Source organism: Typopeltis vanoorti, chromosome 12 (assembly GCF_054136105.1).
Source record: "Typopeltis vanoorti isolate ZY-2024b chromosome 12, IOZ_Tvanoo_1.0, whole genome shotgun sequence".
Classification (NCBI taxonomy): domain Eukaryota; kingdom Metazoa; phylum Arthropoda; class Arachnida; order Uropygi; family Thelyphonidae; genus Typopeltis; species Typopeltis vanoorti.
In genome coordinates, this window is record NC_143560.1 from 133,743,524 (window position 1) to 133,757,770 (window position 14,247).

At 37.0% G+C, this 14,247-nt stretch overlaps 1 protein-coding gene across 2 annotated transcripts in view; it reads left to right on the forward strand.

The window, feature by feature from the left end:
- The window catches only part of LOC150101236 (ERI1 exoribonuclease 3-like), a 151,742-nt gene that overhangs the window by 68,876 nt on the left and 68,619 nt on the right, over nt 1-14,247 (forward strand). For both annotated transcript variants that reach the window (XM_090401742.1, XM_090401743.1), the window contains exon 4: nt 2,901-2,989. In XM_090401742.1, coding sequence (XP_090257868.1) covers nt 2,901-2,989 — 89 coding nt within the window. The remainder of the gene's footprint in view (nt 1-2,900; nt 2,990-14,247) is intronic.

The following is a 14,247-nucleotide window of genomic DNA, read 5'->3' on the forward strand; positions in this document are numbered from 1 at the left end:
CATTGAAAAGCCATGTTAAAGGCACTGTCAATTCCCTAGCACATTCTCTCAAAACTCGTGGTGAAATGCCATCTAGTCCCACAGCTTTACTGACATCCAGAGTACTCAGTATCTGAAACACACTCTCTCCTCCTGTACCTCCAGACCTTGAACCAGTCCTATCCCTCTAGCATTAAAACTGACTCCTCTAGGATGAAATACTCCAATAAAGTGTTCATTGAACAATTCCACTATGTCCTCTGCATCAGTCACTCTATTCCCATTTTTATCCCACAATATCATTCTTCCACAGTCATTTCTCCTCCTACTGGCCACATAGCTAAAAAATTCCTTAGGATTTTCTTTGGATCTTAGGGCCAATCTCCTCTCATATTCCAGTTTTGCTTTCCTTACCACACTAGTCACTCTTCTGCCCTGTGTCTTATATTCCTCATGCATCTCTTCACCTGTCTCCTTATATCTCTTCCATAGCCTCTTTTTCTGTAAATATTCACAAAGGACAAACAAAGCACAACTCTGATGCACAAGTATCAATTGTAAAATGACTGACAAAAACCTGTGATGCACTGCTGTTGCAATGCTTGGCACCTCGGGATCAAACAAGTGAATGTGCAAAAGATGTGCATGAAACAAATTTGCAAAAAATAATTATCAAGTTTTAGGTTTTTTCTACAAATTGGTTTTTGGTTAATACTTATTGTATATCATTGGAGTCCAGTGTGAGTTTTGGTGCATGCGGCATAGGTTGGCCATCCCTGTGTAATAATTCCTTAATTGTGTGTTCTTTTCTTCTTTTAACTTATCTATTCTAAATTTGTTTGCACCTTGGGTTACTTTAGTTTCGTTTCTTCCCTAACTTCTCAATCCCTTAGTTACAGTTATCTATCAAAGTTCCCAACCTTTCTGTGGCTGCGCCATCTTAATTCCAATGCAATAGAATTAATATTGTCAGAAAGTCAGCCACAGACTATTACACGATTTAGCAATCTAAAGCAGGTGGTGCATTGGCTTGAAAGATCAGACATGTATTTTGGGTAAAGAAAACATGAAAGTTTATTCATTCTAAGTAATGGTACATATTAATCAAAAAAACTAATTTAAATGAAAAGTTTCTAAAAGTAATGCTATACTAACTGACAAGATCTATAATACAATCGGCATTTCACATTAAGGAATATTAGCAGAGCCAAGCTGTCTTAATCCTGCTCACTTATCACAGTCACGTATATGAATATCTTACTCTCTCCTCAAACATTAAGAAATAACACATCAAATTAGTCTAATGACAATGCTTAAAACAATACACTTCTAGAGCTACAAAGTTCTTGCTAGAAGACTAGGTATTAGAGTCCTGAATTCTATCAACAAGTCTGATCACAAGAAATTTAACACTTTCACTTACCCTGGCCTTAAAATACAATACAATGGACATAAAAACTACATTACCGACCAGTTCAATCTTTCAGGAGAACACTTCTCATCAGATCTTCTTGTAGGCTTCCTTTGGATGGTTACCTTGTTCTGGGATCTGTTGTTCCCCGTCTTGACCTTCCAGTGATTTCGGTCACGAATCACTTCTTTGCCTTATACTCGAAATTCCTCAATGGAAAGGTACGGCTGGAACTGCACAAAATTTTGGTGTTCGCTGGTTGTCTTGTTGCATCAATGACAATACTCGGACTTGGCCGCTACTTAACCATATTGTCGCCGCTTGACCATCCTTTGTTCACCCGAATGACTTCTACTCGACTCCGACGCCACGAGAAAAGGACACCACAAGAGAGAGAGTGCGTGAGCTTGCAATGCCAAGCCTTTTATATTTCTCTACATCTGCTCTCCCTACTACGTCATCAATTGCAGATGCCACCCAAGCCTTTTGCACACCGTACTTTCTCCTCTACGTTGCATCTCCATGTGAGCATCTCGCACGTGCCTCGGACCTCGTATAGCTATTGCCTGGGGTCATGTTTATAATCTGATTGTACAAGTCTGCACTTTGCTCTGACTTTCCTGTTACAATATTACTTTTACAATTTCTTGTTTCTTGTCTGTTATTTACAGGACCATTTATAAATTAATACATAGCAAAATACATAAAAGAACCATTATTACTATATTTACAATTTCGAATTTTATCTATTTACAAGTATTTCTTTTGGGAAACTTTGCATCCCAGTTAAATCCCAAATGAAAATGCTTAAGGACAAATTAAGCCTTTCATTCCAGATTTAACACCTGCTCTAGTATGTGAAAAAATCCACTATCCAAACACAATATCCCAAACTACTAGGATAACACAGGGTTCACTGTTTGAGTCTCCCTTATCGAACACATTGCTTTCATTTTATGATAAGATGAGTGTGCTGAAGTGACCATCAGAGAGAATTTCTGTATGCATATCAACCCAATTCTGCATTCTGTTCCTATTCAACCCTTTCAGTACATTAATTACAACTGCAGATGTACAGTGGTCTGCAGATATACAGTTATGTAAATGCCATAGAATTGTGCTTAATTCAGTGGCATTTTTTTACCCTTCTTTTCATTTACTTTTTTGAAAAAAAAAAAGCAAATATAAATACCTGTCTAATAAATAGCTTTCATGATATAATCCAATCACATTTATTGATCAGGTGGTTAATAAGTAAATTTTGAGTACAAACACAATCTGTGATCTTGCTATAATCAAATAAGGAAGCCTTATAGAATTTGGTGGTAAATCCATGGCTGAAATTTGTATTTGTGAGACAAGCAAACAGAATGTTATTACATATTAGATATGGTGAAATTACAATTATTATTAATCATTAAGACATTGAGTTATAGTCATATTACATAAATTCTTAATGTGTCAGTCTACCACCTGATATGGAAGATTTGAAAAGTATTTTTATTCTTAGGATTTTGATAGATGGTTGCATACTGAAGAACTTTTAAAACATAACAAATTTAGTTTTGCTACCTGTGGAGATTGGGATTTAAATGTCATGTAAGTATTTTTTTGTGTACATCTTTTTTTTTAATGTGTGTATGTGTGTGTGTGTGTATGTATATATATGTATATATATATATATATATATATATACATTTCCATTAATAATATAGATCATTGAAAATTGAAGATAAGGATATCCTAGATATCAGAAGTAGTTATTTTGAAAGACCGTTATATGAAACAAGCAGTGTAACCACAGTAGAAAATTTTCAAGAGAAATGCAAGCCGGAGTACATATCAATGCTTCAGGTAGAAAAAGCCATTAAAAACTTGAAATGTGGAAAATCAGCTAGAATAGATATTTCACCAAAATGGCCAAATATGGAGATATAAAAGTTTTGCAGTGGCTATGCTGCATAATTCAGAGGGCTGGGTCAGAAAGTCGAATTTTAGATGATTGGAGTAGAGCCCTCTAAGTCAATGCAGTAATTTTAAGAATAACTGAATTAGGTGACTTTCACTAGACCCCACTCATAGGGATCAAAAAAAAAAAAAATACATATATTATAGTGGAAATTTGCTATAACAAACTAAATAACGACAGGTGTATATAGATGTTAGCAATGGTGTGCAGTGTTAAGTCATAATTTTCCAAAGTTTACAATCTTAGATGATCATTCCTATTTAAGTGCATTTATGATATATGTCAATTCTTACAACTCTCCCTGAACATTCTTTCAGATAGAAATCTGTTTTTATAAGGAATCTTTATTCTCTTTCATCAGATCCTGTGCTTGGTTGAGAATGGCATAGCATACAAGGCCTTAACTTCTCTTGCTCAGCTAGTGGATGTAATCGTAGTGTAATCTCATCAATACATTGCAGCATGTTCCCATCTGTCTGAAATACAAGAGGGTACTACAGCATGGAATTGGATAGGATCCTGTGGACCATCGGTCTAGATTGTATTGTACCTTTTGCTTAATTCAAAATCTTTTTCTTTCGTGTTAGACTAACTCGACTGTATCATATGCAATCCTATCAGATGCCTGTAAGTGATAAGGATAAATTGTTCCAATAATTTCATCTACTTTTATCAGTAATTATACTACAGCAAAGTAGGAATAGTTATGGACCTTACCATTTTTGCTTAAAAGTAGGTTATTGGAACAATTAAAAAATTGATGTTATGTAGTTTTAATGTTGACAATTTCTGACCCAGGTGGTGATGTGAACAGTAATATATGCTGTTGAGTCTTTATGATAGACTTCTAGTAGGTGTTAAAATAATTATCTGTTTTAGCATTTTTTTTAAAAAAAGATATCTGTAGACTGCCATTATGGTATTAAAATAATTATTTTTCTTTCTTTTTTTTTTTTAAAGTGTTAATTGACACTTTAAAAAAAAGTTTTTTTTTTTTGAAGCAATTACAGCGAAGTTATTACTTCGCTGTAATTGCTGATGCAACATACACTATCTACCAATAATTGTCGGGACATCCCTGTTATTTAAAATTATGGAACATTCCAGGTTTGTTAAGAACATAAAAACCAGTTTACAGATAGTAGGATGCAGTATTTCATCGAAGCAGTTGAATACTGGTGGTGGTGTCACATTGGTGGCATGTCCGTACATGCGATTGCCACTCAACTGGAGCATCAAAATCAATAGTTGGTGATGTGATCAACAAATGGAGACGTTTTGGCATCACTAGTACAGGAGAACAACCAGGGCAGCTGCCAAAAATGCCTGACAGGAGGATGTGCAAAATCAATCAGCACAGACACCTGTAACGAGTACCAGAGTGTCAGTAACACCATGGTGAGCACTAATACTGTGCAAATAGAACTCCATTTACTGGGTTTCCACAGAACAACAGTGACTTGTCTGGCCTGGTTCAAAGACATTTGTGAATTTCAATTGACCAGTGAAAAATAGTACTCTGGAGCGATGAATCAAGGTTCATCTGTTTCAAGTCTGATGGCAGGGTGTGGAGGCAGCCTGGTGAGCGCTTGTTACTACAGTGTGTTGTACCCAGAAGTAAAGTTTGGTGGTGGAGGCGTGATAGTGTGGGGTGCATTCAACTGATTTGGAGTGGGACTGCTGGTCATTGTCTGTGGTTCCATGAAAGCACCTCACTACCTTGATATTCTGGATAATCATGTGGTGCCTACGCTGTGGAGTTTTAGTGGAATGAACCTGTGTTACTATCAAGAAGACAATTCTCCATGCCATAAAGCTGAAGTTGTTATGGAATAGTATGAAGAAATGAGTGTTAAACGACTACCTTGGCCTGTGCAGAGTCCTGATTCAAACTCATCGAACACCTGTGGGATGAATTGGAGCAGCAGTTAAGGTCCAGAGCAACATGTACTCGATCTGTCGCTGAACTCAGTGCTGCTTTGATGGAGAAATGGAGACAAATTCCAACTGATGTCTTCTACACATTGGTGAAAAGCCTCTCTCAATTGATGCAGAAGGTGATCAAAGCCAAAGGTGGACATACCCAATATTAGGGGTTCTCCTGCTGGTATCAGTTGTAAATTGCTAGTGTCCAGACAGTTATTGGTAGATAATACTGGCCAACAAAAAAAAAAATTTTTTTTCTGCTGATTATGATCTGACACTTGTTTTTTACTAATTTGGGTGCGCTGATTTAAAATATCAAACCCGTAGCAGGGAAAGTAATCTTGTGCAATATTTTAAACACAAGTGTGGGTTTGTTTACTGTAACAACGTGTCAGGTTTACTAACTGAAATGAGTGTTGTACAATATCATCCAAATGAATGGCGTTTATTTATCAACAGTTCAAGCAGAAGTCTCAAGTGTGTCTTATTACACAATGGGAATGTATATGGCTCAATTCCTATTGGCTATTCAGTCCACTTAAAAGAAACATATGAGGACATTAAAAAGGTTCTGAAGTTATTAAAATATACAGACCATAACTGGATCATCTGTGTGGATCTTAAAATGGTGAACTTTTTACTTGGCTTTCAAAGAGGATATACAAAGTTTCCGTATTTTCTATGCTTCTGGGATAGTCGAGCTAGAAACCAACACTGGAGTCAAAAACATTGGCCTCTTAGAATATCCTTAAATGTTGGAGAACAGAATGTTATAAATCAACCTTTAATCAACAGAGAAAAAAATCATTTTTCCACCTCTACACATCAAACTAGGTCTTATAAAGCAGTATTATTATTATTATTACTACGGGCTACTCCAGGAGTCCTTAGACTCATCGAGGGAGGCCCTAAACATCATGTTCACACAACTGTTCAACATTCTCACAGTATCTATCATACCTTGCCTTGAACTCGCTCACTGTCATAGCACCCACAACAGACTCTGGCAGCTTATTCCACTCATTTACCACTCTAAAAGTAAAGAACCCAGCTCTACACCCCTGCTAACCACGCTCTTGCCCAGCTTCCATGGGTGTCCCCTAGTTTTCCCACCACCAGTCCTGATCTCAAAAATATCATCTGAATTAATCCTATAGAATCCTTTTAGCAATTTGAATGTCTCAATCATATCTCCCCTTTTCCGCCTATCAACTAGTTTCTGCAACCCACAAATCTTCAACCTGTTCTCATATGGTTCATTCCATAGACCTGCTATCATCTTAGTCACTCGCCTCTGGATCCTCTCCACCTCCTCCCCATCAAGAAGGAACCGAGGTGACCAAATCTGGGCACAGTAGTCAAGATGAGGTCTTATCAGGGCTCGGTACAGAGGTACAATAACTTGCTTTTCTCTGCTCGTCAAGATATTTTTCAACAACCAAGTGAGTTGATGAGCTGATTTAGCTACTTTCGCAATGTGCCCCCTAAACTTCATCTCCCTATCCACCAGCACTCCCAAGTCCCTGGCCTCATCAATCTCTTGGAGTACAGTTCCACCAATGTGGTGTACTGCTGCTAATCTTTTCACTCCGAAATGCATAACCTTATATTTTGTCACATTAAATTGACATCCATTCTCCTTAGTCCAGAACTCCAATCTATCTAAGTCATCTTGCAAGACTTTGACATCTTCTGCATTCACTATCGCCCTACCCAACTTTGCATCATCAGCGAACAAATGAACTGTCCCACTTAGACCCTTCCCTATATCGTTAATGAACAGATTAAACAGCAGTGGTCCAAGAACAGAACCCTGTGGCACACCACTAGTCACAGGCCGTCTTTTGGACTCTACTCCTGAATAAACTACTCTTTGATATCTCTCCATCAACCACCCGACTATCCATCTCACCAACCCTATATCCATTCCCATATATTGTAGTTTACGGATTAGAATTCCATGTGGTATCCTGTCAAAAGCCTTTGCCAGGTCCAGCAGTATCACTGTAAACCCATTTCCCTTATCCAGTTCAGCCGTCACCTTGTTATAAAACTTGAGCAATATGTTGAAGCAGTATGTTAAAGCTTTAGATTTATAAGGTGACTGTTTCCAATACATATGTGAAAAATTTCCACGACTTAGTTATGAAAAAATTAAAGCTGGTGTATTTGATGGACCACAAATTAGAACTTTAATGAGAGACCCAAATTTCATCAACTCTATGAACGAAATTAAGAAAGAGGCCTGGACTTCATTTACAATGGTTGTGAATAATTTTCTTGGAAACAAAAAAGCGTGCAATTACAAAGATCTAGTGGAAACAATGCTTGAAAATTTCCAGCGCCTAGGTTGTAACATGAGTATAAAGCTTCATTTCCTATACAGTCATCTTGATAGATTTCCCGAGAATTTAGGTGCTGTAAACGATGAACAAGGCGAAAGATTTCATCAAGACTTAAAAACTATGGAAGATCGGTACCACAGAAGATAGGATTCTCACATGATGGCCGACTACTGTTGGAGTATTCAAAGGGATTGCCAAAACAGAACACAGCAGAAATTGCTACAGACAAAAAAAAATTTATTCCCTGAAACTCATATGCAAGTAAAATTGTTATTTTTTTATAAATATTCTTATAATTTTTAATGAATATTGTTAAGTAGTTATGTATCTAATTATCGGCCTCTCTCACATTCAAAGCACCAGTACGTGTCGTTGCAGGTTCTTATGCATTTATTCGTTTACTAACAAGCGAGAGTGGTGAGCTCCGATTCTGATCTGCGCACCACTTTGAATAATAGGCTATATCTTCGGAAATTTTCCGAATTTCTTGATAAAAAGTTCGGAACAGATTTTTAAAAGTACATACTTTCAGAAAATAATATTAAAAAATCGATTTTTTTGATCCTCTAAATAGTACTGCCTCCTTAAAACTATCCAAAACTTACAAATTAGCAAAAAGAACATGCCACAGAGGAAAAACCTGACGTGATAGAGAAAAATGGGTTTGATATTTGAAATCAGCGCACCCAAATTAGTAAAAAACAAGTCTCATAAAAGTCAGCAAAAATTGTGTTGGACTGTGTAATATTCATATGATGATACAAATGCGAGTCTTCAATATTAAATTGATGCAATTATCTGTAAGCATGTTTAAATCAAAGCATTTATTACTAATTGATATCACTTTATTTATTTCATATTCAAACACAAGTGGTATAGTAGTAAGTAATTGGTAGTACAACAAATTAGGGTACATTACAAATGAGAACAGCTTAAATTGAATAAATAAATTATTCAGGGAATAATAGGTAAAATATGAAGGAAAAAGAAACTATAAGTTGTATACAATAAATATGGTCAGATGTTCCTCCAGTATCTTGCACAATCAACTGCTCTTCCTGTGTGGGATATAAGGTCCTCTTTTGTGCAAGGTGATTGAAGAAGGGGAGCAAGAAAGATGTTTCATGGACTGGGTTTCCCCCCAAACTCAATTATTTGGTCCAGTGAGGTAGCCCCATTTGAAGTTTTGTTTGCAGCGTCCCATCATTTGTAGTCTGTTGAGGCTTTTCTAAGTATTCCAGTCCAAGTGGGTACCACATGGAAGATGTTCGGCTGTTGGGATACCAGTATTATTCTCAGTATAATGCAAACCATTGTTGAAGTCTCGTCTCTGGGGGATTCTTAGGTGGTTTAACAGTTGCTAGAAAGCTGTGTCGGGATCTTAGGCTTTGAGGCACTGTAGTCTAGTCAAATAGTGGGTGGTGCTCATCGTTCATTTGTCAACTTCTTTCATCAGCTGAGAATGCAGATCTTAGAATTGAAGGGGTGATACCAGCCAAAGTATACAGGTCTCTTAATGGTGTTGGTTTCAGGCATCCTTAAGTGACAACTTTCATTCGATGCTGGGTCAAGTTTTTCAGCATGGCAAGATCTGGTCCATACAGGTCAGACATATTTAACAGATGAATAGCAAAGTGCCAAGGCAGAAGATTTCAGTGTGCTAGGGTCTGTACCCCATTTGGAGAAAGTAAGCTTTGTTACTATATTGTTTCTTGCATTAACGTTTGCATTTGTTTTTTCTATGAGTATTTTATTATGAAAGAGTGCGATTGACAGTCACACCATGGTAGACTGGGTTCCAGGAATGTTCTATATATGAGCCTTCCCAAGAAATCTGTAGCTTCTTGTTGGCTTCCTTATTGTTAAGGTGGAAAAAAGGCCAGTCTGGGTTTTCAAGGGGTTTAGTTTTAATTGATTATTGCTATAATATGTGGTTAGAATATTTAAGGCAAGTGATAGAGTAGTTTCAATGGATTTGAAATTATTTGATTGAGCAGCTATGGTAAGGTCCTCAGCATAGATAAAATTTCTAGTTCCTGGAAAGATGGGAAGATCATTCAGATGTAGATGTTGAAAATGTAATGGTTTATTTTTATTTATTCGTATGGAGTTTCCTCCCTTTTTCTCCCCCTTCCCTATTGGAGTGAGTTGAGCCACCCTCATGGGGGGTTAAATATTTATTGCTGTAGATCTGTGTGTTCACGGGGCCAGTTTGCCTGCTTGTGGAATGAAAAATCCAGATAAACTGGGGGGGAACCCTGCTTGGGGGTCCACACCCAAGACTGGCTAACTTGGCTATGGCTGAGGAAGATCCTTAAGCTCCTCACGTCAGTGACGGGAATCGAACCTAGGACACTCCTTTCCCAGGCATATGGTTGCAAAGTGCACAGCCACTAGACTAACCGCACGGTAATGTAATGGTGATAACACACCTCTGTGGGGGGGGGTGCCAATGGTCTTCCTACCCATTCCCCAAGTTCCACAAAAAAGCGTCTGTTTTCCAAGAGTGATTGGATCAGGAGGACAAAAAAGCGATAGTCTCTAGCTATTCCATATATTTTATTTCTGAGTGTGAGGTGGTTTATGATATTGTATGCTGCAGTTAGGTCTACAAACCCAACTGCAGGTGGCTAAAACCTGCTCCTGTGGCTAAAACCAGCCTGCTCAGATAAGATTGGGTTTGATCAGGGGCTGTAGCCTGTTCAAAATAAATCATTCATAGAGTTTAAAGAGGTTGCTGAGTAGTGATATAGGTCTGTAATTTTTTGTTTCAGTTGGAGTTTTCCCTGGTTACAGAAAAGTCACCTGATACAACATTAGTTATGTATGCATGCCTCCAGATAGTTGGTATCCTTAGGGTTCTGAGGGAAGTGTCGTATAAGCTTAATAACCACTCTTTAGTCCTGGATTGAAAATGTTTAATTTGTTCATTACATATATCATCAAGGCCTGCAGATTTTCTAGATTTGAATAGGTTTATTGTAGCATTGAGTTAAGCGATTGTGAAATCGGAGTTTCATATTTTGTTCCTCACTTGGGGTTCTAAATATCTTATTTTTGGGTGCTTTTTAGAGAATATTCCATTCAGCAGCAACTGGTGAGCAATTTCATTAGCTGTAACCTGTGGATGCTCATTTGGCTTAGTGAAATCCTTCCTAATTCTGTTGATAAAGTTCCACGCCTTTCTGTTACTGAGAGTCATGTCAAGGGTTTCTATTCCTTTTTTCCATGAGGAACATCTTTCCTCTGCCATCTCAGAGCATATTTTTCTCCTGCATGGATATTCTCCTCTGAGAAGGTATTGGTGGTGTTGTAAAGTTGTAATTATCATACCGGACTTGTATATCATTGGAAAGGCCTGGAATGTAGTTTGTGCAGCATCCTTAGGGGATGTGTTTGGTGGAGATTTTCTTCAGTATTTTTATGAATTGGGGATAATACTCTTGAGAGTTGGGAGGGACTGTATGGAGTGGTCCAGATTTTCCACAAAACCCTCCCACTTAGCTTTTTTGAAATTAACCCGTCGCCTGTAAGGGACTGTGTTAGGCATAATTGGCTGGGTTGACTTGAAGCATTATAGTGTTATGTCTCCTACTTCCATATATATTAGTTAATTACCTCAAAGGAATCTCTTACATGTGACACGTGATAATTCTGGTTCACAAAGGAATAGCCTGAGGGTCGAGATCCGTATCATTTCACAGGTGGTGCATTCAATTCCATACAGACACAGGATTTAGTTCAAGAATAGCAAAATTTATTTAACATAAGGCATACAATACTATTTACACAAAGTAAGTTCTTCATCCAATAAGGGTTAAGAATTAAGTTAAGTCTAACAGTACTAAGTCACTCAAATGAAAATTTACACTAAGTTTCAATTAACCCTATATATCTCTCTCATTACAACTATTTAACACTATAAACCTTAATTAAACAATCTCTAATTATATATCCTCATTTTAGACACAATCTTATTAATCCCCTTATAAACAGATATTAATCTAATACACATTTTATCGGATTACTCATAATATTCCACACACTGGTTTCTCTTTGTCCTAATGTCCTTATAATAATTGTCTCTAGGTTCTTTGTTACAATAATTCTATGTGAGATTAAGCTCTTAATTCATGCACGTGCTATGGGATAATCGTACATTCTTGGTCACAAAAGATCATACAGGCACCATTCATTTAACCTTAATTATTCCATACAATATATCCTTTATACACTACTAGTTTTAGAATTAACAATTTTTAAAAGCATTCACTCCTATGATCAAATCTCCTTCTAATATTCCTGGACAAGTTTAAGATTTACAACCATACGGTGCCTATTCATTTAATACTTTCTTTAGGTCAAATTAATTACTTTCCTACAGTCCTTATTTTAACTATTCTTAGAGTTCTTCGCTGATTGATTCTTTTACAATTCTTAAATTCTGATTTCACATACAAATCAGAGAACAAAATTTTGCTTAACTATATGCTTTGTTTTCTTTACCTCCGATCGATGATATGCCAATGCGATCTTCTTTATGGACCTCTAATTTCTTAGCACTCCAGGTACGTACTTTCTCAGGCACTTCATGCTGTATAGCCTGCTACTATGTGGTGGAAGTTTGGAATCAGAATCTTCGCCGACAACCGTTCCTTCCGCATGCTAGCGATGGAATCAGCACCTAGATATGCAGCCGACCACGAGGTATAAACCCGGGACATCCACAAGGATCTCAGGAACACCAGGACTAAAACCAAAAGTCATCAAGGGGGGTGGTCCCAACCCTTTTATACCCCACTCCTACCAGCCGCTACCGCAAACTTGGCCGTTCACCCGAAGCACGAACATCGTTCGTTACATACCTGTGACGTCACAGCGTCCGATTCCCTCGCTACTCGCCCTCGCACTCTGCTAACACGGGGCTGTATGCTTAACGGCTTGCTTTCCCCCGTCTTCTCTTAGAGCATACGTAAACATAGAATATTCTTGATTATTTTTCCTTATGTTGTTTTATAAATAAAAAACAATTTGACCAAAATTTAAGCATTACTATCACTTATAACGTTAGCATAGGTTCTTAAATATTCTTTCCTTTTCTTATAGTAAACAAGTTTTTTTCCTTTTACACTAGTGCATAACACTTCCTTTAGACATTTTACAATTTCTTCCTCTCTTTTTCTTGTTAATACACTTGATATTAAAGTACACATTACTATTATCTAGATAACAAGATAACAAGCATTTTCATCATTGTATATAGTTTATACTCTGTTATATAATGATAAGTAGAATCGTGACATTCTAAACTTATCAGGGTATAACAATAGGTCTGCGTTGAGTATATGGAATGGAATTTGAAATCTTTTTTAACACAAGCGTTGGATATTTTTGAGCTAAAAAAAATATGAGGTCAGAGTTATAGCCCCACTTCCATCTGCCACTGTTGAAAGATGCAGGAAGTTTCGGATTATGTATGATGTTTAGAGAGACGTTTTTGGTCCATTTTAAACAAGTTCTCCATCTTCATTGGACTTAATACTGAATTAATACTGTGGCTGTTAAAGTCACCTAATACAACATTAGTTATCTATGCATTATTATTGAGGAGGATGTTGGGGAAAGAGAAAGCTTCTTCTGGCGGTTTGTAAATTGAGGTAATTGAGATATTTTTAAATGTGATTGTAATAATCCCAATATTTCTGTTGTTTGTTGAGTCAGTGGATGATGGAATTAAGTTTTTTTTAGTAAATATTGCTACCATAATTATCATAGGGTATCTCTTTGGGTTTCATGCCATGGATGTAAGGTCTGGTGGCACCTTCCCTTCTGTGAGTTTCTTGTAGGCAGAGCGCATCGCAGTCATTATCTCTGCAAATATTTGCAATGAGGTCTTGCTTGACACTGAAGAGACATTCAGTAGTAAATGATACTATTTTTAGGCCTGGCCCAAGGTGGGCAGGAATTTGGGAGCATTTTAGTTTGATCACTTGCACTAGATTGGTAGCAGCTTTAGCTTCCCCTAATGGGTACTCACAGGGTGCAGGAACGAGAACCTAGCTGCTGCATACCCCCCATCATTTATTAATAACAGTAATAATAATTACTATATAATAATAATTAATTAATAAATAATAATCAATCATTTATCAATACAAGTAATTTACAAGTAATTAGTACAAATAATAATAATTGATCAGTATATCTCTGACCCATGAATTAAAGCTTTTGCATGCCTCTAAAACACCATGGACTGCTAGAAACTTAATATTAAATGTAAATTACATGTGAATTGAGTTATTAAATGAAATGCACTAGTAGAGTAGCCAGTATAGATGGTAGGATGGAAAATGTTGGAATTAATGTCGAACGTGCTGCCGTGAAAATAGAGGAGAACGAAATGGATATAAATGAAGAAATAGCACGCTTGAATGCTATCCTTCACAGAACAAAGTGCAAAATTGAAAAATTGCAGAAGCGAGAAAAGATTAGCAGGACTGAGAAGAGAAAGAAGTAGGTGGTCTGAAGTAATAATAAGGACTGAGCAAACAAACAAGACAGACAAGTTAAGGAGAAAATTATGTACGGAGACTTGATGATCAGGAGAGTACTTAACA